The sequence below is a fragment of the Diadema setosum genome, chromosome 7 (assembly GCF_964275005.1).
Source record: "Diadema setosum chromosome 7, eeDiaSeto1, whole genome shotgun sequence".
NCBI lineage: Eukaryota > Metazoa > Echinodermata > Echinoidea > Diadematoida > Diadematidae > Diadema > Diadema setosum.
The window spans coordinates 39,153,789-39,178,243 of NC_092691.1; the positions used below are offsets into that span (position 1 = coordinate 39,153,789).

At 36.6% G+C, this 24,455-nt stretch overlaps 1 protein-coding gene across 1 annotated transcript in view; it reads right to left on the bottom strand.

Moving 5' to 3' along the window:
- LOC140231230 (maltase-glucoamylase-like) overlaps positions 1-24,455 on the bottom strand; it is a 69,336-nt gene that overhangs the window by 14,110 nt on the left and 30,771 nt on the right. Inside the window, exons 22-36 of the mRNA XM_072311376.1 lie at positions 23,028-23,192; positions 17,139-17,609; positions 15,318-15,466; positions 11,992-12,160; positions 10,993-11,089; positions 9,813-9,925; positions 9,207-9,332; positions 8,666-8,797; positions 7,624-7,734; positions 6,664-6,726; positions 6,089-6,202; positions 5,160-5,244; positions 3,332-3,464; positions 1,560-1,693; positions 1,115-1,149 (exon numbers count right to left, since the gene is read on the bottom strand). Coding sequence (XP_072167477.1) covers positions 1,115-1,149; positions 1,560-1,693; positions 3,332-3,464; positions 5,160-5,244; positions 6,089-6,202; positions 6,664-6,726; positions 7,624-7,734; positions 8,666-8,797; positions 9,207-9,332; positions 9,813-9,925; positions 10,993-11,089; positions 11,992-12,160; positions 15,318-15,466; positions 17,139-17,609; positions 23,028-23,192 — 2,097 coding nt within the window. The remainder of the gene's footprint in view (positions 1-1,114; positions 1,150-1,559; positions 1,694-3,331; positions 3,465-5,159; positions 5,245-6,088; positions 6,203-6,663; positions 6,727-7,623; positions 7,735-8,665; positions 8,798-9,206; positions 9,333-9,812; positions 9,926-10,992; positions 11,090-11,991; positions 12,161-15,317; positions 15,467-17,138; positions 17,610-23,027; positions 23,193-24,455) is intronic.

Here is a 24,455-nt window from a genome sequence, read left to right on the forward strand (position 1 = left end):
TCTCTCCGATTTCATGATCCCATTTTATTCCAATAGGATGTTTTAGTGTCATATCAATAAAATACATTGAAAATTAACATGTAGGCCTATCATATTGCTTGAGGAAGTTAAGTGATCACGTTATTGTACACTGTAAAAACATCGGTGTTAGATTTAACACCACGGGTGTTAAATCTAACACCGATCAAACTTTAATAAAGGACCACACCCACAGGTGTTAAAAATGCACTGTGATGGTGTTGAAAAGTGTTCACCTGACACTTCGTGGTGTTAATTTGACACTGTATCTGGTGTTATTTTGACACTGTACTGGTGTTAATTCAAAAATGACACCACATGGTGTTGATTTGATATTTGCTGGTGTTAATATCAATGGTTTAACACCCGTCCAGCTTCAATAAGAGACCACACCAGCTGGTGTTACTTTGGTGTAAATTTATTATCACATTTTTTCAAAAATCTTGTATTTTAATGTAAAATTCTTGATCGTCTTGTTTAAATTAAAAATCAACAAGAAGTGCAGTTACTAAGAAACTCTTCAAAAAACAGTTTAAAATTTGGAAATGACACCCGGAGGTGTTAATTTAACACCATAAATGAGCACCGAAAATTAACACCAGCTCGGTGTTCACTATTTAACACCGGTTTTTTTGCAGTGTATAATATAGTAATACAGCTGTGATAGTAATATAATAGCGAGGGTCCGATTCAGTGTATCGGGAGCTAAGAGTCTTTGGGCCGCTTTTGCAGATTGAAAATGAGCAATAGTATACCCATTTAAATATTACTATTATCATTAACGTTTACTTGAATAGAGTAGTGAAATGAAATTAAAAAAGGAGTTAATATAATTTTTACTTTAAGAAAAATAGAGCGCGGGATAGTCACAAATCTCAAAGCAACTTTCATTTTTATTACTTGTAATGACGCCTATTTGATTGTCATTGTTTCAATTACACCTATTATCGTCAGACATGAATGTGTCATTACCCAAAAATGCTACATTGTATAAATATTCATTTTAATGTATAGCTTAACAGTTCAATCAGTTTGCATAAGTGTGTTGTAATTAAGAAATCAGTAAACTAAACGGGAAGATAAAGCTGTTACTCACATATGGAATTCCAAAGAGGTTGAACTCAATTGTACCTAAAAGAAAGAGATAAAAGCATTACAGCGACAGCATAGGTACCTACAGAGCATTTATTTTTGTCAAATTCTTATTTCTAGATTCAGCATCACAAGTCGTGCATTAACACCATGAGACGGAGTAAGAGTTTCCAAGAAGGATGGAGGGGGGGGGGGGGGCGGTGGGGTGGTTAGCTGTCAAAGGTATAATTAAAATGTCGTCCATTTATACAACAAATATCACACACACATATTATAAAGACGTAGGCCTACATGCCTAGAGTATTATCTTCTAACATTACATCACCAGAATTCCGTTGTCAGTGATATGGGCAACTAAGTTTAGTGGCAATCATCAGAACCAGTGAAATAAGAATTATATTTGAAAACCACATGACATTCATAGCTAGAGAAGGAAGTGTATAATTCACCGATAATTGAGTAGTGTATGTGAGGCCAAGCCGACGTGTTGTCCCCAAGCCAGTGTCCAGCGTATTTCCCGCTTCCTGGGAAAGTAGATCTGGTGACGACCAAACTTCGTTCAAGCGTGAGATTCCTCATAATCCTGTTACGAGATGCACGGTGGATGGTGGAAGGTATAAGTCTATTTATTTTTCCCCTTCCACAGGGTGTTTTATTTATACACATATTCAGAAATTGACATTTACAAATAATTTTTTCAATACAAAACAGAATGAGAATTGAATAATGATTCGATCATCGACAAAAGTGACCTACTGCACTTATGCATATAATAAAAACATTCTTCAACTATGTTTACAACATGTAATTTATGTTATTCTTTTTTTTTTTTCAGTAGCAAAAACAACCCTAAGGACACTTTTGGGATTTTATAATTTTGATTAAATGTTCAAAAACGCTTAATAAAATAATAGAGGCCATTTTTTCACAAAGTTTTTTCCTTTACAATTCATTAGACTTATGCAATTTTCAATTTATTTCAGAGAGTACGTGTTCTAATGACGGAACTTTTTTTTTTTAATTTTGCGAAGAAAATTTCTCTTCTTATAACAATCATCATACAGTTTAGTGCACTGTTGTTGGAACCATGAAGTCCAAATAGCTTATGTTGGTTTGTAAATACAATTTGTTTATCAATCTTTAGGAGTAACCATTGCTCAAACTTAGTCCATATAATATTGGAACAAGGACATGAACAAAATATATGCATTGTGGTTTCCTCACTATCATTAAAAAACGTATACTTTTTATCTGTTAAAAAAAAAAATTAAGAGGACGTCTTTCATGTATAAAATTCTGCTCAGGATCTTGAATTGAAACCACATCATATTAATGCCAATAGATTGATTAAAGTTTATTTGACTTTATTTGAGAAGTGTTTTTTTTTTTTTGTGTGTGTGTGTGTGTGTGTGTGTAATTTATAGACAACAATTAGTCTACCCCGAAGACTGTCATGTTTGTCATCACTATTACCTTCATTGGTGATTGATGGTTGCACTAACACATTAATTTTATTGATATTATTTTCATAATAAACAGTTTTATTATTGTTATTATCATTATCATTATTATTATTATTATTATGATCATCATCACCTATTATTACTGATATTGCTTAAATCATCAATACCTTACCACGAGGAAAGGTTGAATATTATTCATTGTTGTTGGTTAAGTCCAAATAAGTTTACAAGTCTACACCCACTGACTACTCGCATCGCATTTGAAGAGTGAAATCATAGGAAAACATTTTATTGTATAAGCCAGTTTGGAGATCCATTCTGCGCATGAAGAGATCATTTGCACCAACCGGCATTTTTGTATTTAAAATCACTGAGACATATAGTGATTATTCATGGGATCTTTACAAATGATACTTGCCTGCGCATACCTCTGACAGCAAGCCTGGTATTTGACAATGTTGACGGAAAAGGTTTGTGATTGCATTCATGCAAACCAATGAAATGGATGCTTTCCCAAGTGTTGATTGACAAACACTGGCCACATTGGTCTAAACAAGCTCATTCTTGAACATATAGATCCATTGCATTAAATGTTACGTTCGGCAGGCTAATTTGAAAACGAATGCAGTGGATAAGCGACTGCTTATGAGAATAAGGGAAATGTCATTGATGTGCACATGAGCTACCTCCGAATTGGCTTATTGCTATTAAACGACCATGACAACATAGTGAAATGATTGGAGCACAGTAGTTCTTACTCTTGAGTAGGTTTTGACTGACTCCAGCCGTACAAACTGTGCATGTTATAATGTCTCTCCAGCCTGCTTCCGTCGTATTGTTGTACTGCACTCAGGCACACAGTCTTGTCGAAAATCTCGTTCCCCCAAATGTCTGTGGAGATGACACAGAAAGTATGAATATGAACCACCACCATGGAAGAAGACGTCTATACGTATAGAACACGTGTCTTGGCGTAAAGGAAATGAGTAAAACCAAGCCCGGCTTGCTTGCTCATAAGGGTGGAAAATAAAATTGAGTGTATTAGATGCGATTCGATTCCAATGATATTGCCGATGCATGAGCAGAAATATCGACCTCCCTTACAATGTTTTTATCATCACATATAGGTTAAAAGGGAAAAGCCCAAAAAACAAAATATAACGCCATAAAAAAAGGAACAATGATAAAACTAGAAATGTCGCTAAGGCGACTGGTATGCCTCCGCCATAATGCATAATTCTCCTAATAGGTCTATAGTACATGTACACAATGTGTGATTACATTTTCACAAAATTGGCAAAATATTAGAATGACAAGTTTGTCACAAATGTGTTGAATGTTCACCTTCCTTGACCTAGGTTTAATTGGATGAATAGGAGAGCATATGTTTGGGATTTAAGGACTTTAACTTGACTTTGACCCATTCATAAGTTTATGCATTGAGTAATTTTCAAGGTATGGAGAAAAAGTGCAATTTCTGTATTGAAAAGTTCATTGTTACCATATTCATCTGCCCTTTGACCCTAAAATTCATAGGATAATCACTGTCAGGCACAACATGCATAAATATGCAGTAAGTTTCAAGATAACTTGAGCCACTTCTGAGATATGGAGGAAAAAGTTAGTTCAGCACTTTCCCTTGGTCTCTGACCTTTTGACCTTTGAGGCAAAAAAAAAAAAAAAAAGAAGAAGAAAAAAGAAAGCTTCCAGAGAATCTCTATCAGGTTATACATGCATACACCAAGTGTTAAAAAAACATCGTATATATATATAATCCTGCTGGCATTGCATAAATATGAGGGAAATAGCAAACTTTTGAAGTGTTGCCCTTGACCTTTGACCTCTGACCTTTGACCCATGAACCCTAAATTCTCTAGATAATCACTGCCAATCAGTACATCTATATATACTATGTTCCATGAAGATACCTTGAACAATTTCCAAGATACGGAGAAAAAAAGTGAAGTTTTCATATTTCTACTTGACCTTTTGACCTTTGACCTTTGACCTCATGACCCCAAACTTTCACCGGAGAATTTTAACTGGGTAATACATGTATACACTAAGTTTCGAGAAAATATCTTCAGGCATTGCATAGATATGGTGGAAATAGTGAAATTTTACGTATTTGATCTTGACCTTTTGACCTTTGACCTTGAGCATGTGCACCCAAAAGTTGATAGGCACAACTTCACCCCCTAATACATATACATGCCGAGTTTCAGTAGGATACCTCAAAAGGTTTTTTAGTTACGCTGTCCACAAAATTCATTACGGACGAAAGGACGGACGGACGGAAAGACGGACTGACGGACGGAAGGACGGACGGACGGACGGACGGACGGACGGACGGACAGACGGACAACCCGAAAACATAATGCCTCCGGCACCACTTCGTGGCGGAGGCATAAAAACAATTAGGTAGGTAAAGTCTATTCACAACAAGTTACATTAAGATGTCCCAAGTGCGTGTCACGTTGGCTATGGATAGTGAATTGATTAAACTAAGACAAATCCTTGAAGTTAATGGCTTAACGACATTCAAAAATAAATGTGACTGCATATAATGTGAAAGTAGAGACTTACTTGGGTGGTACGGTGGATAGTCGTAGGTGTTGTAGGGGCATCCATCTACGGAGCCGTGCACAAAGTTTGCGGGTTCATTCATGTCCTGAAAGGAACATGGATGTTCATATCAGCTCTTCCGTAGAATGAGTTACGAGCAATGAATATATAGAAATTAGAGAAGATGCATAACTAGATATGGTGAAAATCATTCATCTAGGATATTCATTTTTCATTGTTTTTCAAATATAACAATCAAGCAAAGGGAAGCAACGAATCAACGAAAAGTATTATTTTAAGTATTACGATGTATTGTTAGGAGAAACAAACGATTTTATTGGGCACCATGGGGGTACGAGTCAAAGGGGAATATGAATTAAACAACATTGAGATTTGAAAGCAAAGAATTATTAGATTTAACAAAATGATGATGTTCCAAACAGAAAAGTTAGGTAATTGTTTGATCATAAATGGCAGCTGCTTGTTCGTGAGGTAAATTTAACAGTTTTCTAATAGTTTGGTTTTATAGAGGGCGCTTCTCGCAATGTTCACCACCAAATCCCATTCGCTAGTGTCGTCCCGATTATGAGTTATTTGCGACTCTCTCCCTTTCTCTCTTTCTCTTTCTCACTCTCTCTCTCTTTCTCTTTCTAGCGGTAGACAATAAAATCTTAGGCCAGTATCTATATGCATGACGTATGGCAAGGACTAAACACAAAATATATTATGACTTGCGCTTGTCGCTTTTGCGTGCCTCGCTTCGGGTTTAGTGCTCCTTCGAAACACACTGATATGTTTGTCTTTACCGTTCCCGTATCCAAACTTTTACAAGCCAGTTGTTTTGGTTTCAACATTTTAATAACAACGTTTGATTTTTTGGTCATTTCGTACCTTAATTCCGCCCTATCATTGTTTTTACAAGCACTTACAAAGTATGAAGGCATACTTACTATCCAAAGACCGTCAAAGTTGATCTCTTCTTTAAACTTTGTCACTTCATCCGCCCACCACTGGATTGTAGAGTTCTTTTGGAAATCAGGGAACACAGCATACGCTCGATACAGCTGCAAGATCAATATGGAACATTGTTAGATATCAGGGACAGCTAGTATGCTGATCATCAACATTACACCATTGCAATATCGTATTTTGTTTTCATTATCATTATTTTTACTGCTATTAACACTACTTCTACTAATTGCGAATGCATTTTATATAAATTACAACATGAAAGGGTGCTAGGGTATGATAATTCATTTCCGTTTGATACATGAAAGGATAAATCATATATGCCTTGCGTTTCAGAAGGTCAAATACAAAAAAAAAAAGAAGCAAAACGTCAGCCAACACTGTCTCATGGATATTAATACTGCAGACTCACAGATAGTCATTCTGATCATGCAGACTTTCAGAGGTACATGTAAATTGCGCAATTGACAGATATAGATACGTAGAAATCTTCGTCACCTATTCATTCAAGCAAGACTGACTTTATGTCCAGTCATATCTTACCACAATTACTTACTCTGACTCCGGTGTCCCAGTCAACTGAATCGTTCACAGTAATGTTGGGATAGTCTGGCCAAACCTATAACAATTTAGCAGAGAGAAAAAAAAGGAAGTGCAAACAAACCATTATATAAAAGGGAATAATTATTCAATGAGGAGCTGCTTAACGGGTGGAGGGGGTATGGGTAGTAGCTGCACTTCAAAGCGAGGGAGATGTACCATTGACCCTTGACCCCCCCCCCCCCACACACACACACGCACCCCCCCCCCCCTTTGCCGCAGCTACACATATTATTTGAGTAAAATGTATTGTGAATGGTGAATCGAATTGATCCAGTTACTGAATCAGTGTTGTCTTGTTCGGTGACATTTGCTACAAGTAGTCATGTGTGTTGCAACAAGCAGTCAAGCGTACCTTCGGAGATACGGACGAAATCACCTGTAGATTCCGAACTCAACCCCTGTATTGTGCGTGCATGTGTGTGTGTGCGCGCGCGTATAATTTATATATATATATATATATATATATATATATATATATATATATATATGAAGGGTTTGTTTGCAAAAACCGATAAGTCCATTTTTGAAGATTTTGAAGTACGATCTCTGTCATAAAGTACAAAATAATACCTTTTAAATGATATATTGGTCACTACATAAAAAGGTATATTTTTAAAGTTATGGTCAAAAGAAGCAAAAATTTTCTAATTATTCTCTTTATTTTTCTTGACCTTTAATCGCAAATCTCCATTTGGCAAATATGGACTTATCGGTTTTTGCAAACAAACTCTTCATATATATATATATATATATATATATATATATATATATATATGCGCGAAAATGTACGTGCGTCTCTTGATAGCAAAGTTAATACTTATGATTAAAAAAAAAAAACTGTGTATGTTGTATCACAAACAGGTCGTTATGTGTTTTGTTATAGAAATATGTATGGTTATTAGTAATGCATTACCTTTCCGTACATCAGATTCCCGTTTTCGTCTTTAATGAAGACATCCATCTTGACCCCGATATCGAAGGGGTCATACGTGCCTGCAGTTTCATTGGCAGCAATTGCCGGGTCCTGTAAAACGAAAAATGCACATACAGAGTGTTGCCATGATGACAATGATATCAAAAAATATACCCGGACATGTTTCCAAAATATGTCTAAAATCTAAGTTCTCTTTTTGTTTTCTTTCTTTCTTTCCGCCCTTGTCCAGTCTTCGTCCAGTGTTCGTCCAGTCCAGTAGAGTGGCTGGACAATGTGGACATAAATGTAATCAAGAGGCGGAGTCGGTTTATCAATCAAGGGTCACGTCACGAGTTAGACACCCACGAGTCATACAGTTTACGAGTAATACAGCCCACGGGTCATACAGCTCACGATTCATACAGCCCACGATTCATGCAGCTCACGAGTAGTACAACCCACGAGCTACACACTAACTGAACAAGGTCAACGAGCTCGACATCAACTGGAATGGGCCAACCAGCTATAGATACAATCCACGAGTTAGACAGCGTATAGGCACATAAGTCCCACAATTTAACGCCACGCTAATAGGACCCATGACTTTGACACTAGAAAAAATGTCGATGAGCTCGACAATAAGTAGGCTTAATCATGTTATGTTTGAGTTTGAACCTTTCTTCTGTAGTGTCAAGATCAGGCTGGGTCTTATCTGCCTATAGTGTCGACCTCCTGGACCTAAATTACCTAGTTTTAAGCTCGTGAACTGTGTGAACGTGGGACAGGATGACCCCACATAACAGTCGCTCGCTGTCAACAGTGATTATCTTACCCTGATTCAGAGTATTCCATCATCCATGGATATTAACCTTATGAACGCATGTAGACTATTACACTAACAGACACACATACGCACATACATATCAACTTTTAGACATTTAGCAACACCATGCGAACACACAGCCCATGAACACTTCGACGGGATGCACTCACGAACTACACGAGCAAATTAATTTGCTCGTCTTAGCTTTCGCCTTCTTACCAACATTATAATGTACCGGGTGCCATCTTCCTTCACGGATTCTACAAAGTCACCCAATCCTACGTAGTTGACAGGATCGATTGTGAAGTCCATTTGTCTTTCCATGTAATCGATGTCACTGTATTGTACATCCTGATGATAAAAATAATGTAAAAATAACGTCATCATCAGTCCTTGACAGAATTGGAATGTTTCATTATTATTTTTTTTTTGAATGCACAACTTTATCTCAGGTTGTCTACGTTCATATTTGATAACATGGCGTGTTCAAGATCAGGAATTGGGTTTGTTATTTTGTTTGTTTGTAATCAATGTTGGTTGCTGGTTCTTTTTATAATACTATTTATAAAAATGACTATACATTTTTAGTTTTCATAAACAATTTCGACGTCTCGTTTATACAAGGAAGAACATGGAATCTCTTGCGGGTCGAAATTAAAGAACTTTTTTTTTTCGTACGAATAGATTGTGCCTCTTTTTTTCTTTAGATGAATATAGGATCCGTTAAGTGTTCATACAAAACAGTTATTCAATAACTTACGTGGGGGATGTCATAGGTTCGCATTGATTGAACGACGTTCTGCAAGTTGGTCAGGTTGTTGTATCCGTACCTACTGAGCTGGTATCCTAGCGACCAGTAGGGAGGCATCATCGGTCGACCTATGACCTTTAAGGGGGGAAAGTAATATAGCAGTCTATATCATGAGTTTGCGTAGTTATAGGCTTTATAAATGCAAACAGTTAAATGTCAAACTTGAATAATGTTAGAAAACATTACAGAGCACAACACTCTTAAACCAAGTTTACGTCTTTTAGAAACACATGTTTGTTGATAGCTTGTGACACTTTCTGTGGTGGTCGGAGCTTTATCCAGTCAGTGATCAGAGAAAAACAAAATGGAAGAAAAAAAAAACAACGATATCACGGCAATGAGAATTACAGATTTCTATATTGCAAGCACTATGGACATTGAAATCGGACTAACTTATATGAAAGTGCAACACCAATCCGTTTCGTCACTGCATATACACTACATGTAATATTGCATTTAGTCTAAAGTAGATCTAACTATCTGGTTATACATTTTTCTCGTTTTGTTTGTGGATGCTCTGCTGAATGTTCCTGCAGTGGTGTGTGTGATTCTCACCTCTGTGTATTGCTGAACAACTTCTTCAGGGGAGGGACCGAGGAACATGTAAAAATCAAGAACGCCCCCAATCGTCCTGTAAGTGAGGGCGGGGGTTGGTTGAACAGTGAAGTCTGCGGAAATGACACGGAGAGAAAATGTGTTTTATAGCATTGCAATTGGCTCACATTACCAATGTGTATTGAATTGTAGAAGCCTGAATCATTGTTTTACGATAACAATCATATCGCTGCAAGTGTTATCATGCTCTATAAATATTTTCTTCTATTTTCTTACTAAGCTTGTCAAAACAGCGTGATAATTACACACTTTTACTTCATGCATGTTAATTTATTTGCAACCCTGCACCACGAAACCAACAAAAACTCGCCAGACAAGGATTTTTAGTTAGGGACAGATTCTGAAAGAACATATTCTTAGCTTTAAAATGATGTATAATTCATTTTAAATGTATTCTCCTAACCTATATTAATATTGGAAAGAAATGACACACACTGGAAAAGTTTGAACTGAGAGAAGAGATTGCGAAGTATAGGGCCTATTCAAGCGCACTTAATCTATACTAAGCTGTGCTACCTGTGCAATGAATGGCACGAAAAAAAAAAAAACATGATGTAATCCACTGTAGCAACCACATTGAATGGATTATCAGATTAAAATCAAATTGAGCATGATCTATTAACACAAAGACTGTCTACTGTTTGTGTAAATGGCAACTTTCAAAGCAATAGCATCATCCTTTCAAAAGTTATTAGAGTTAAAATAAAGTGAAGACTGTGAAAAGGGTTTTCAAGAAATAAAAAGGGATCTCTAAAGAAAAACCTGATTACACTACTTTATAAAAAGAGCAGTTGTAGAGAAAAATTGCTGATACCCACTTTCCCATTCAATTTATGATCCCAAGCTCAAGAATAATGTAAAATAAGAATAGCTCTTTCAGAAAATATGAAAAACTCAAAATTGACCCGTTTTACCTTTCTTGATTCCTCACGAGAAATAAAAGGGTGCAAGTTTTTGTTTGTTTTGTGATGCATGGTCACATTTGATCTTGTTTAACTGGTATAATGTGCACGTATGACAAAATATGTTTGAATATTATTGATTGATAACAACACATACAGAGAGGGAGAAAAAAAGAGAAATAGAAATAGAAATAGACAATGAATTCATGTTGTCCTACCTTGGGCATTCGAATTGAGAAGTAGAACACCATGGGCGTTCCCGTCATACTCGGTGTTCAGATAAAAAGGATGAACTCCGTACAGATTACCTTTGTACTGACCGAGTAAACAAAGTGTGTTCAAGTGTAAGTATCTAAATATTGACCGTCAGACAAGAATCCACCCATTTCTGTTCCTTAATAGCAAGACGCCTTTGAATGTATTCAAAGATCTAGCTCGATCTCTAGATGCATATGTGTAATGTTTTGATATCTAGTCACAGTTACATTTTGTCCCCTTCCTCTTTCGTCTTCTTTTACCTATTTTCTTATTTTTTCTTCTTAATAGTGCAGTTTTATTGATATTGTTACTAAAATCACCAATTGTGTTATATTTCTTCCCAATTTTCTCGTGTTCACCGTGTTTTGTTTGTTTGTTGTTGTTGCTGTTTTGTTTTTTTGCCTTAGATTAATTTTCCTGATCACAAAGGAATAAGATTACCAATATATGCAAGACGTCATTCAATATTTATTTTACATGGTGATTAGGTCTTTTCTTTTCGAAATGAAGATGTTGTCGATTAACTCTTACAGTTTGATCCCATTCTCATAACAGTGAAAAAAAAAAAGGCTCGATATACAAAACAGGCCACCACGTCACAACTTTGGCTTCTGATATCCCTATTTAGGGGGGCAGTTCTAATCAAGAGAAAATTAATAACATCATCACCTCCTTCAAGACTAATGAATAATGGCACATGATATTTCATGTTTCATCATATTTCATCTCTGTCTAACTACTGTCCAAGTGCTTACAGATGACATATTTGCGTTATAAAAAATGTTTCGTGAATACATGTATCAACTTTTGCTTTCAGTTGATAAAGAAAAATACACAAGAAAGTTAACCAAGCACAAGACAAATACGATGAAGAGCCAATCTCTGAATTCATTCTGTAAATTCGAATTTGAATTTGAATTAAACTTTTTCATACATCAGGTACCAAATGTTTGACTTACGGAGACAGGCTGGTCTCGAGAGAACATCCCCCACGTCTGCCAGTTGAGGTCGTGCTTGAAACTGTGGTGCTCATGCTCTCCAAAGCCATAGATATTTGACGAAGGCAGGCGAGTGGAGATGGTCAGAAATTGGTCCTCAAAAATAAAAGCTCCGATAGACGTATCCCATCTGGAATGACGTCATGCACGATGGATAGTTATTATATATTTTATTTCTCCACTTTTTCTTTATTTTTTTTTTCTGAATACTTGTCATTTTAACTGTGCCAAAACACCTTCGGCTTCTGTGAATGAAAATTGATTTTTCAGCATTACGTTGATACGTATTTTGAGGACATAAAATTATGTAGAGGAATCAACGACATATTGTTGAAGTCAAATATGACGATTACATTTGAATGTATATAATTATTGAATATATATCTGTATGTATACTTTATTTCATTATACTTCTCCCTTTATCTTTTCTTGAGAAAAATTTTGTGTCCATACTGCACTTAACTTAACTTAACTTTAAAGCAAAACTCCGTCGATGTTGATGTTAATAATGATTATAACAGTGATGGCAATGGTGACAATTTTATAGTTGAAATAATAATCATATAGACACGACAAATGTTACTGCGCGTGTTACCTCCTCTAGTGTTCCCATGATAAGTCTTATAGAGGGGCCGAGAATTAAGAGCAAGTTCGGATTTAGCTTATGTGCACGTGGGCACAAATCTAATGATTTTTCCCCCTCCCAGCTGCGTACACATTTCAGATGTGTACAAAGCGACATAATGCATACGCTTGCCCGCCATAAAAAATTACGTCATTAATCAAAATTCCATCAATTAAATTCTTAAATCACTAGTCATGTTCAAACAAAGGATGAACTTGTGAAGACCAGGTGACTAAAGTGATCCGTCAATTAAGACTTCATTGTTTTGAATTGAACTAATTGAACTATTTAACTGTTGTTGTTTTTTAATTAATATTGCCAAATACGACTTTTGTTGTCAGGTGGATGTGCTGTCAAGGACCATCATTAGGATTACTTAAATAATCATCACATCACAGATGATTATCTCAGAGACTCCAACTCTCCCGTTTTCGACGGGAGATCTCCCGCCGAAAACCCATTTTTGCAAAATCTCCCGTTCTCCCGTTTGAGATTTAATTTCTCCCGCCCTGGCTCAATGTCTCCCGTTGGAAAGGATTTCTTACTTATTGCTATCGTATGTTGCAAAAATAAGCCTTAGATAGCACCAGAGAGCATCTATAACCCTAGGAACTTCGCGCTTCGCACACATTAACTTGGAGTCTCCCGTTTGCTAGGGGTTTCGGGCGGGAGAATCTCCCGATCAGAAGGTGTTTCGGGTTGGAGTCTCTGTTATCTCAGTAAATTCAAAAGCCATGTGCCTTTTTAGTACAAATTACAGTTTCTTTCTGCTCATGCGCAAAGTGAATCCTGAACTGACTTATCATTGTCAATTTCAAAATGGTACGAAAGTTTTACACCAGATTGAAAGGGGCATCACAAGCAAAATAAGTTCATAAGGATGCACAGCATCGGGTAGGACTGGAACTCTTTTCTGAAAGTCTATCCTCTCTCTATCCTATAACTCTGCTATAGCTATATCTTTGTTCTCGTAAGATATTGATTATAGTTCTTACGGTTTTTTCTACATCCTTTGTTGTTGTTGCATTCTTTATCATTTCAAACTTAAGTTCAAATTCCTGCGCAACCTGCTTATCGTTGCGGACATGACGGAGCATTATTATTTGCCAAGTGCACCATGTGGTACTGCAAAGGGGTCACTTTATGTTATCAACAACATATGATTACTGTCATCTGGAAGCATGAATAATGATTACCATGACGTGAAAGATATAAATGATATATTTAGCTATGACGCTGAGCGAAACATGATTAGCTAAACAAGCAACTAATGCGGCACAGGGGGCAATTAAGATTTTTTGCCCCTCACTAGAGTATTCATCAAGTATATTGATGTTTTACATTGTTTATCGATGTTTTACATTGTTTACATAGTTTACATTCATCACGGTCAGAGGTATAAAATTAAGTTGAAATGCTGTTAAAAATGTTTGTTTTTGTGATGTCAAAAATGTATATGTCATATGTATTATGAAAGAAAGAACAATGTTTCGTTCTAATCAATAAAATCCAGAGACAACTCTTTAGATAAAACATGCGCCGTCTTGTAATGATACATTACCGGGTTTTTTTTTTTCCCATTTGACAGATTTGGAAGCAACTATTTATTTGTCTGTTCTGTAATTCATCGATCAAAATCAATTAGTAAATCGTCAAAAAATGAAGAAAACCTCTAGTAAAAAAAAATGAAATGCATTGTTTTCACAATCTATTTTTAGTGAATGCTGCATGCTGTCAATAGTTTCACATATAATTGTATATTCAGGAGTGACTTATTCACTTAGTATTAGATAGATAGAACACATTGAGCATAAATCATTATCACATTTCCCCCTTTATGATAGGCCTACTGTTGTTTAAGAGTATTAAAGTATACAATACGCTCATAATTCAATTCTGTTATCTCTTCATGATTATTAAGTTCAATACTGAAAACTAATCAATATCAATATGCAATTGCTCTTCCCAATTAAAAACAAACAAACAAACAAACAAACATGCGTTTGTAAATACAGTTCTTGCAGGAATGAATTTGCATGTCCTATTCAACGATACCATCCCCATCATGCCAATCAGTGATGTGTACTACTTAATGGCAACAAACAGATATGGAATTTGGAATTCGTTCACTTTACTTTAAGAATATAGCACAAATTGTCTTTTCCTCTCCCGATTCATAAACGTGGTATCGCCTGTTTCGGTCTTGCATAATCGAACACCACCCTGCATTTTTTTTTGTCAGCAACGCACTAACTTTGTATTTGATTTATTCAATTTAATAAACTACGGCCATCTACCGTAAACAGGTCTCTGAATAAACTAAACCACTCCCATTGTTTATAAAAGATCTTTGTCTTGTTTATAAAAGGGGGTGGGGAATTATGATTGTTATCATTCAGACTTTGCCTTTAGTTATCAATATCTTATCACTCCATAAAGGGGAAAAAGAAAAATAACAAAATGATGACATAATGTTGTTGATACTTTATTTGAAAAAAAAAAAGAAGGTATACAATGGATATAGGCTTACTACGTGAAGGACTACTGATTATTGAAAGAAAGGTTAGCAGTTGTGCCGGAATATGTTGATTCTCTTTCTCTCTCTATGAGATGAAAGTTAAAGAAAAGGAGCCAGGAATTTCAGTAGATTATTCATACTTACAAGACCTCTCCTGTCGCAATTCTAGTTATTGTGAGCGTAAATGGATGTGTAGTATAGGTGACGTCATAAGTAGGTGTATCAGCACCCTGGGTAGGTCTTTCTGGTACAGTCAGCGGTACTTCGAAGCGGTCATTAGCCTGGTCGTAAAACTGGATGGTAATGGTGGTAATAATCGTTCTTTTTTAATGAATCAGTGTGCGTTTATAACCCATTTATGATTCTCAATTTGAAATTTGTTTGCATGTCTTGTTTTATATCTAGTTTTTGTGGGTGTGTGGTGTGTGCGTATAGCTAGAGATACAAGATTTGATTGAAGGTCTGGGTGTGTTCGTGTGTGTGTGTGTGTGTGTGTGTGTGTGTGAATATATATCTTTATTCCCCTTTCATATGCGATGTGTTTGTTCGTCTTTTTCTTGTATGTACATGTAAATTGCAGATTGGTTTCTGAAGAACAATCCTTTCAGCTGTAAAATGTGTTAATGATCTTTGCATATTAATTGATTGTATTAATGAATGAATAGCTACATTAGCAAAGTTCAAACTCTTGAATGACTCATCTGATTCTCAGTGAACTCGCTTTTTATAGTGTTTCAGTAATCTTTCTACATTCACTGAATGCATGCAATCATTTTGACAAATTCTGACTTATTTCAGGTCGAACACACTACAAAGTGAAGAGACATATTGGATTTATCAACAAAGGACCGTCAAATGTTCAAATGTTGGATCGTCGTTGTCAATGGCAGATACATGGTACCCACGCATAATGAATATATCGCAAACATGATTTTGTACTCGACACTTCTTTTGCTCTTCTTTCATTTTCTTCTGTAATCTTCGTGAGTTTTACCCTCTCTAGATGCCGCTAATATATGAAGAGTTTGTTTGCAAAAACCGATAAGTCCATAGTTGTCAAATGGAGATATTTGCGATTAAAGGTCAAGAAAAATAAAGAGAATAATAAGAAAATTTTTGCTTCTTTTGACCATAACTTCAAAAATGTATTTTTATAATATGTAGTGACCAATATATCATTTAGAAGGTATCATTTTGTACTTTATGACAGAGACCGTACTTCAAAATCTTCAAAAATGGACTCATCGGTTTCTGCAAACAAACTCTTCATATTTTACCTACTTTATGATAGGGAAAATAAAAACAATTGAATTTATTGTATGAGTAGTTTCATCCCAGTCCATTTTGGACGAAATTCGTATTCCACCACGCCGTTATGTAAAACAAAAAAGGAAAAAAGAAGTCTAGTCTGCACTTTATTGTTACCAAACTCGTGTGCTCTCTGCATTTTCAAAAAAGCCAGGGATGTGTGTTTTTTTTTTTCTGTTCATTTTTTTTTTCTAACTCTGTAAAGGTTTTCAGTCTGACATTTAGAACCACATGCACACTCCTTTAGTAACTGCATGTTCCAGTAATACTCTCGAAAAGGTATAATATCCGTCAATACACCTAGTACGACTGCTTTATACAAATGCATGAAATTGAATAATAACAAGAAGAAGTAGCAAGTTAATCAATGGAAGCTACCTTGGTTTATCAATAGTAATAATAATAATAATAATAATAATAATAAATATCATCTATAGAGCGCTTATTACAATGTTTCTAAGCACTGAGCGCCTCAAAGAAACAATTAGAAAAAAGAAATTCAGTAAGGAAGTAGTGTATCAGGCATTACAACACAGAACAAAATAAGACGAAAATGTTTTATGCAGTTGAACAATGCATATTTCCATAGAGTATAGTTTCTACGTTACTTTACTTCCATGACTACCTCTTTGGGGGCTAATTTCGTTGAAATTTTACCTTGAAGTGGAGTCTGTTATTGGTCTGGAATTCAATATCGAGTGCGATAAAGCGGATGTCATTGTTGAAAAACGACGGAATGTTGGCGATCCGTTCGAGGGTCAACCTCTTCCCCCAGCTAAATCCGCGCTCGCTGGTCACCTGGTAAGCGCCGTAGCCCGCCGGGAAATAGCAGCGGGGCCCAAGGAGGTTTTGCGGGCCATACACACAGCCGCGAGCCTCGCAGAGATCCAGGGACTCGGAGTTGCGATTGCGATCGGGAATGCAGTTGATGCGATCCGGAGGAGCAGTGGGATGAGGCTCCACGACTGGCTGGTCGTCCGACTTGCCGTAGCCGGGATGGAGGAAATAGGTGAGCGTCGTGCACAGGGTTGTCACGCAGGCCGTGAGAACGATGCAGATGACCACTACTTTCTGGGTTGTCCAGCGCCATGTCTTACTGTCGGCACTCATCATTGCTTTGCTTTCATTCTTCGAATAGCCCATGTCCATTTCCATTTGCGCCATGGTGAAAACAGTTTCCTATAATGCGATCTCCTTCCGACAAATCCTTTTCGACTATAAACAAAATATCTGTCTGTTGTATATGATAAAAGCCGAAGCAATTTATCGAGTCAGTCACGTGACCTTCCCTTTACGGTGAATGGACTCTGGACCAGTGGTATGAAAATATATCCAACGTAATGTATTTGCACCTTGATATGAATGCGTATCTAGATTCACAGCTTTGGACGTTTGGAACAGATTATGGAATTATACTTGTATATTTCCTTTCTGTATGGCGTTTCACCATTGAAAAAAAAAACAACTTTTGTTCGAGATGTAACAAAAACATCGCATTTGACGATGCGAATGAGACAGTGACTTTGTAGTTAAATGCAACTTGCCATTATCTAAATTTCATAGCAGATCAAGACACTTATGAATTGACTCACCAAAATTAGTAGGTAATAGCACGTGCTGATGAATTCGCTCATTCTGGAAATTTCAACAAGATATATAGACATGGGATAGAAACGAGAAAAACAAATTATAAACTTTTCTTATTCAAATGAATAATTTGCTAGAATCTATGAGACTGAATATATCCGTTTATTTTATGTCCTCAGAAGTTGTTCAAAGTAGCTTGAGTGTTCGCAACTGCAAACCTAAACTTTAAATAAACATCCAACAACCCTGACATAATATTGCACGCATTGTTAACCTGTTTTGCAAGAGAATGGCTAGGAAAGGATTTTCAAATGTAAAGCTCATTGTCTCGAAAAATTAACTCGGCGTGCCACAAGCGTACTGGCAAAGGTAGTGTAATTATGACAAAGATTGCAGTCGAGGGGAAATGGGTGCTCAAAATTGTTTCTTTTTTTGACATCACACAATTCTTATTTTTTAGATGACTCATAAACGGGTCTAGGGCAATTACCCCCTGGGCAATTACCCCGGACCCTTCACCTGGCCCTAATCCTAATCCTAATCCTGAACCTAATCCTAACCCTAACCCAAACTCCTAACCCTAAACCTAACCCTAACCCTAATCTTTACTCTAACCTTATCACTAACCAGTATTTACCCGGGGGGTAATTGCCCTCAGGGGGTAATTGCCCGGATACGCTCATAAACACATGACAAGTCAATATTTTATAATAAAATATTTTGTAATATATATACTTCATTAAAAAGCTCTACTTTAGAAACAAATCAAATATCATGACGATGTTGACACACGAAACGACAACATTTCAAACCGAAATAGGCTTTAGGTTTTTCAGTTGTATCCCATGTTTTAATTGCGATTTTTAGTCTACGTAACTTTCTTTTCTTTTCTAGAGTGATGTGACAAATGTCTCGGAGATGACAGGATTTTTCACGTGCATGTAAATAATCATGCACATGTAATAATAACAGGCCTAATATCAGTGAGAATGATAATGATGATGGTAATAATAATGAAACTAAATAATGATAACATTATGAAGAATTCATGAAGGGCCCTGTACAAATTTTTTACGCGCTTTAAAGGTAATGCCAATGAACATTAACAATATTAACAAATACATTCATACATCATGCATTATGCGCGATGTATGTATAATATTTGTACTTACTATGAGTGTGTTGGTGTGTAGGTTTTTTTTTTTTTTTGTTACAACAAATCATGAGAGTTAATGGAATCACGACAACATGACAAGTGAGTTATTTTCATTACACGTTTTATCAATTTTTATCCTCACTAACGAAAGTATAACACGCAAATCCTTTGCATATTCTAATGAACTATAACACTTACCTTATTGATAAAGTGTACACGTTCTACTACAGCTATTCACACCAATCCAAGGGAATTTGGCATTGCATTTGTTTAAAAAAAAAAGGTAGAAAATGGGATATCACCTCTACAATAGTGAAAACAACATGTTATGATGCGAATCTATTGATATGTGTGTCGTACTATGTACACGAGTAGAAATATAAAACGTAAAATGTTCCAAATCGTGAAAACGTTGAAAGTTTAATCTCTTGTACAATGATTTCAAGCCACGTTATTATTAAGTACATTATATACTTCAATTCATTTTACTTTTACCTCTTCAGGTTGATTTCATTTCATCACTGCACTTTCATTTCGTCACTAAATCTTTAATCATAGTATTCTAGTTCAACAAGATTACATTCTTGATTTTCGGAAAGGCAGATCCCCGAGTATAATTACGTAACATGCAGAATCACAGAAATATATTTCAAAATTGGATTGAGACTTCTATGAAATATTTGAATATATCTGATTCTGATAACTGATTCAAAATTTGTTTGCTCCTATGTCAAAGTGAAGTCACAAATTTGACGAGGGAGGATTAGCATAGTTCTTATGTGATGGTATATCTTTGTACATGGTAATTTGTGAGTACAGACTCAGATATCTTTACCAGATAAACATGATATTAATATGATTAGAATAGGACATGAAAGCTAGTTTTACCTTTCAATTTACCAACATAGAGAGCAAAAGCCCGTATTGCATAGTATTTGGGAGTCCTACTTCAATATGCGGCTGCTGACATCGTTTTTAAATGATTTAGTTATTTTCTTCAAAGGCATGTAATATCAAGTTTACACTCATTTCCTCTTTCTAAAACAATTTCAAGATTACACAGAGAGTTTACATTAAGTACTAATAATACAAACAGTGTGAATCATAAGTTATTGTAATAAGTATTTATGTATCTAAATACGTTTTTTGAACATGGCAGTAAAAGGTATCAATACACACATACAAACAATGTATCATTTACAGTGCTGTAATCTCACTTACAGAGTGTATTTAAAGATTGTTCCGGTCTTCCTGGTTACGAACTACGCTATATTAGACAGGGACAATTGTATAACTGCATCTTTTCAAGTCACCTTAAGATATGAACAAACAAATATCATGAAGTGATTTCAGACAATACACACAGTCGTACGTATAATTTTGCATTATGCAAGTGCAACCAGGTTAACGGTTCACCTCTGAATGACTACAATAAAAAAAAAGAATGAACGCTATCTTAAATAAGGAATCATCCATCGTACACGACAATAGAGAAGTACTTCTTGATGCAAAAGCGAGGTGTGGCTGAGGGGCACTGCACCGACCTAAACTTAGCGCAACGTGAGGGTGAAAGAGGCTGACATCGGATGGTTGAGTGGTGTAACATTAAGAGCCTGTAAACGAGAATGAAAGCATAGAAACTTCATCATAACAAAACAATGAACTTCTTAGTTCTTAAATGTGTATGGACTTCCGAAATGAAAATCAAGCATAGACATTTTCTTCTGCTTGCTCCTCCACGTAATGGTATTTCGAGTATCACGAGCTTTGTTTTTGAAATTTACGATTTTTTTCTTCTTTTCCCTCTCAAGAGTGAATCAGTAGATACGGCAAAGACATTGTGCATTTTAGAGTTCTCGTTTATTATATAAATCTCTTGGTTCTGAGGTGTTTGCAGTAGGTCTTGAAAACTTGAAAAACGTGTATTGTGGGTCATCTCGTACTCAAAATTGAAATTTTCATTCAAATTCATGAAATTCTTCCGTCGAGATGTTTTCATTGCAACTGATTGACAAATTGCCCTACATCGACGTAAATAAGCACTGAATTGATCAGTGTTTTAGTAGTAGCCATGATAAAAAAATCATGGGCGTACATACTCGAGCAGGATTCGAACCTACGACCTCCTGATCACCGGACAGGCGTCATCTCCACTAGACCACCGAGCTTTCGCCCGACAGCAAGTGTTGGTTCTAATTCTTATAGCATGCAGCGGGTACTGCTTTGTTATTCAAATTCATGAAATTCTTCCGTCGAGATGTTTTCATTGCAACTGATTGACAAATTGCCCTACATCAACGTAAATAAGCACTGAATTGATCAGTGTTTTTAGTAGCCATGATAGAAAAAAATCATGGCCGTACATACTCGAGCAGGATTCGAACCTACGACCTCCTGATCACCGGACAGGCGTCATTTCCACTAGACCACCGAGCTTTCGCCCGACAGCAAGTGTTGGTTCTAATCCTTATAGCATGCAGCGCAGCGGGTACTGCTTTGTTGTTCAAATTCATGAAATTCGGCGATCAGGAGGTCGTAGGTTCGAATCCTGCTCGAGTATGTGCGCCCATGATTTTTTATCATGGCTACTACTAAAACACTTATCGATTCAGTGCTTATTTACGTCGATGTAGGGCAATTTGTCAATCAGTTGCAATGAAAGCATCTCGACGGAAGAATTTCATGAATTTGAATAACAAAGCAGTACCCGCTGCATGCTATAAGGATTAGAACCAACACTTGCTGTCGGGCGAAAGCTTGGTGGTCTAGTGGAGATGACGCCTGTCCGGTGATCAGGAGGTCGTAGGTTCGAATCCTGCTCGAGTATGTACGCCCATGATTTTTTTTTTTTATCATGGCTACTACTAAAACACTGATCAATTCAGTGCTGCAGCTTATTTACGTCGATGTAGGGTAATTTGTCAATCAGTTGCAATGAAAACATCTCGACAGAAGAATTTCATGAATTTGAATAACAAAGCAGTACCCGCTGCATGCTATAAGGATTAGAACCAACACTTGCTGTCGGGCGAAAGCTCGGTGGTCTAGTGGAGATGACGCCTGTCCGGTGATCAGGAGGTTGTAGGTTCGAATCCTGCTCGAGTATGTACGCCCATGATTTTTTATCATGGCTACTACTAAAACACTGATCAATCCAGTGCTTATTTACGTCGATGTAGGGCAATTTGTCAATCAGTTGCAATGAAAACATCTCGACGGAAGAATTTCATGAATATGAATAACAAAGCAGTACCCGCTGCATGCTATAAGGATTAGAACCAACACTTGCTGTCGGGCGAAAGCTTGGTGGTCTAGTGGAGATGACGCCTGTCCGGTGATCAGGAGGTCGTAGGTTCAAATCCTGCTCGAGTATGTACGCCCATGATTTTTTTTATCATGGCTACTACTAAAACACTGATCAATTCAGTGCTTATTTACGTCGATGTAGGGTAATTTGTCAATCAGTTGCAATGAAAACATCTCGACGGAAGAATTTCATGAATTTGAATAACAAAGCAGTACCCGCTGCATGCTATAAGGATTAGAACCAACACTTGCTGTCGGGCGAAAGCTCGGTGGTCTAGTGGAGATGACGCCTGTCCGGTGATCAGGAGGTCGTAGGTTCAAATCCTGCTCGAGTATGTACGCCCATGATTTTTTATCATGGCTACTACTAAAACACTGATCAATTCAGTGCTTATTTACGTCGATGTAGGGCAATTTGTCAATCAGTTGCAATGAAATTTTCATATCTGTTTGTAGACAACGTCAGATTATTCAAAGCTATTGTGGACAATGCTTACCATAGTATCATTAGTAAAGTCGAAAGGTACACTTGTAACATCTCCAAAGTCAGAAAGAAAGACTTCTTCAGGTCTCTCGTGTAAACCGTAGATTATGACGTCATCCATCTCCAGGTCTTCCATGAGATTCTCGTAAGAATGCGTCACCGAAGCAGATAGAATGTTCTGTGAAAGAGAAACAAAGAGGGCCACGTATTGACTTTCTTAATCGGATTTAAAGGGATGGTTTAGTATATGTAGAGATGTGGATTGAGCTTTTAAATACTTGTGAGACACTAAGAAACCATTTATGAAATAATTAGGAACATGCCATTCTAAGAAGAATTCGAAGTGTATTAGATGATAATCTGTTATGGAATGGCTGAGACATCCAAAAATCATATAAGTAAATCAAAGCGATCCTAATAAAAGATGGGTCCAATCTTTTATTGGGATTGCTCTTTTTTGGATATCTCAGCCACATTGTATTTCAAAACCAATTTTCCTCAAATAAACTTTGAATCCCTCTTGAAATTACATGCTCTTTTATTTATTTCATGACAGGTTTCTCATTATTTCACCAAAAATGTTAGAAACCTGAAGTGCGGTTTCAACCAAAACTATAAGATTCCTTTAACCACAATGACTACCATAGTAATATAAGAATACAGTCCTCTTTATCCACGGTAGCTTCTTCAGTGTTGCCATTGCTCTACCAGAGGGCCCTGCTATTATTATTACCCAATAGCGTTGCCAGGTACCGGTTTATACACCTGTGTCGAGAGGGACATAGTGGATGAAAACATGTCCTGGGACGACAGTACTTGATGGGATTCGAACTGGGGTCCTCTGATTGACAGTCAAGAGTTGTATCCACTTTCTCAAAGCCCCCCCCCCCGCACTATTTTATGCGCCCTCAAGTCCATGTGTTACATTTTATAGACTGCAATCATAAACTTATCGAAATCTTGAAGAGTTGCAGCTGGAAGCAGCAATATTAACCCTACGGAGTGGTATACCTCATGCATCATCCAACCCCAATACCTTCCAATCCCACTGACCTTGACTGATGTAGATTTGATAAAACACACACACGAAGCCACAAAAAGACAGAAGTAATTTTTTTTTTTGGACTTATATCCCTATATATTCACGTATATCCTCGTATCCTCAATTTCTGAACCTTCGTTCTTGCATTTATAAGTTCCCTATTCGTGTCTCTTTTCAAGTTTTCATTAATGAATACTACAATGATATAACTGTGTGGCAATATTATGGTATCATGCCATTATAACATCTGATGTACGAATCACAAAAGAAAGTTTGATAGAAAGCTACAAATTTTTCAAACAGCATCAAAGTTAGACAAAAAGAATGACACATCAAAACATTCATGAAAACAATCTGCGGCGTACATTCTTGAAATTTGGCTGTAACCAAATATAAACA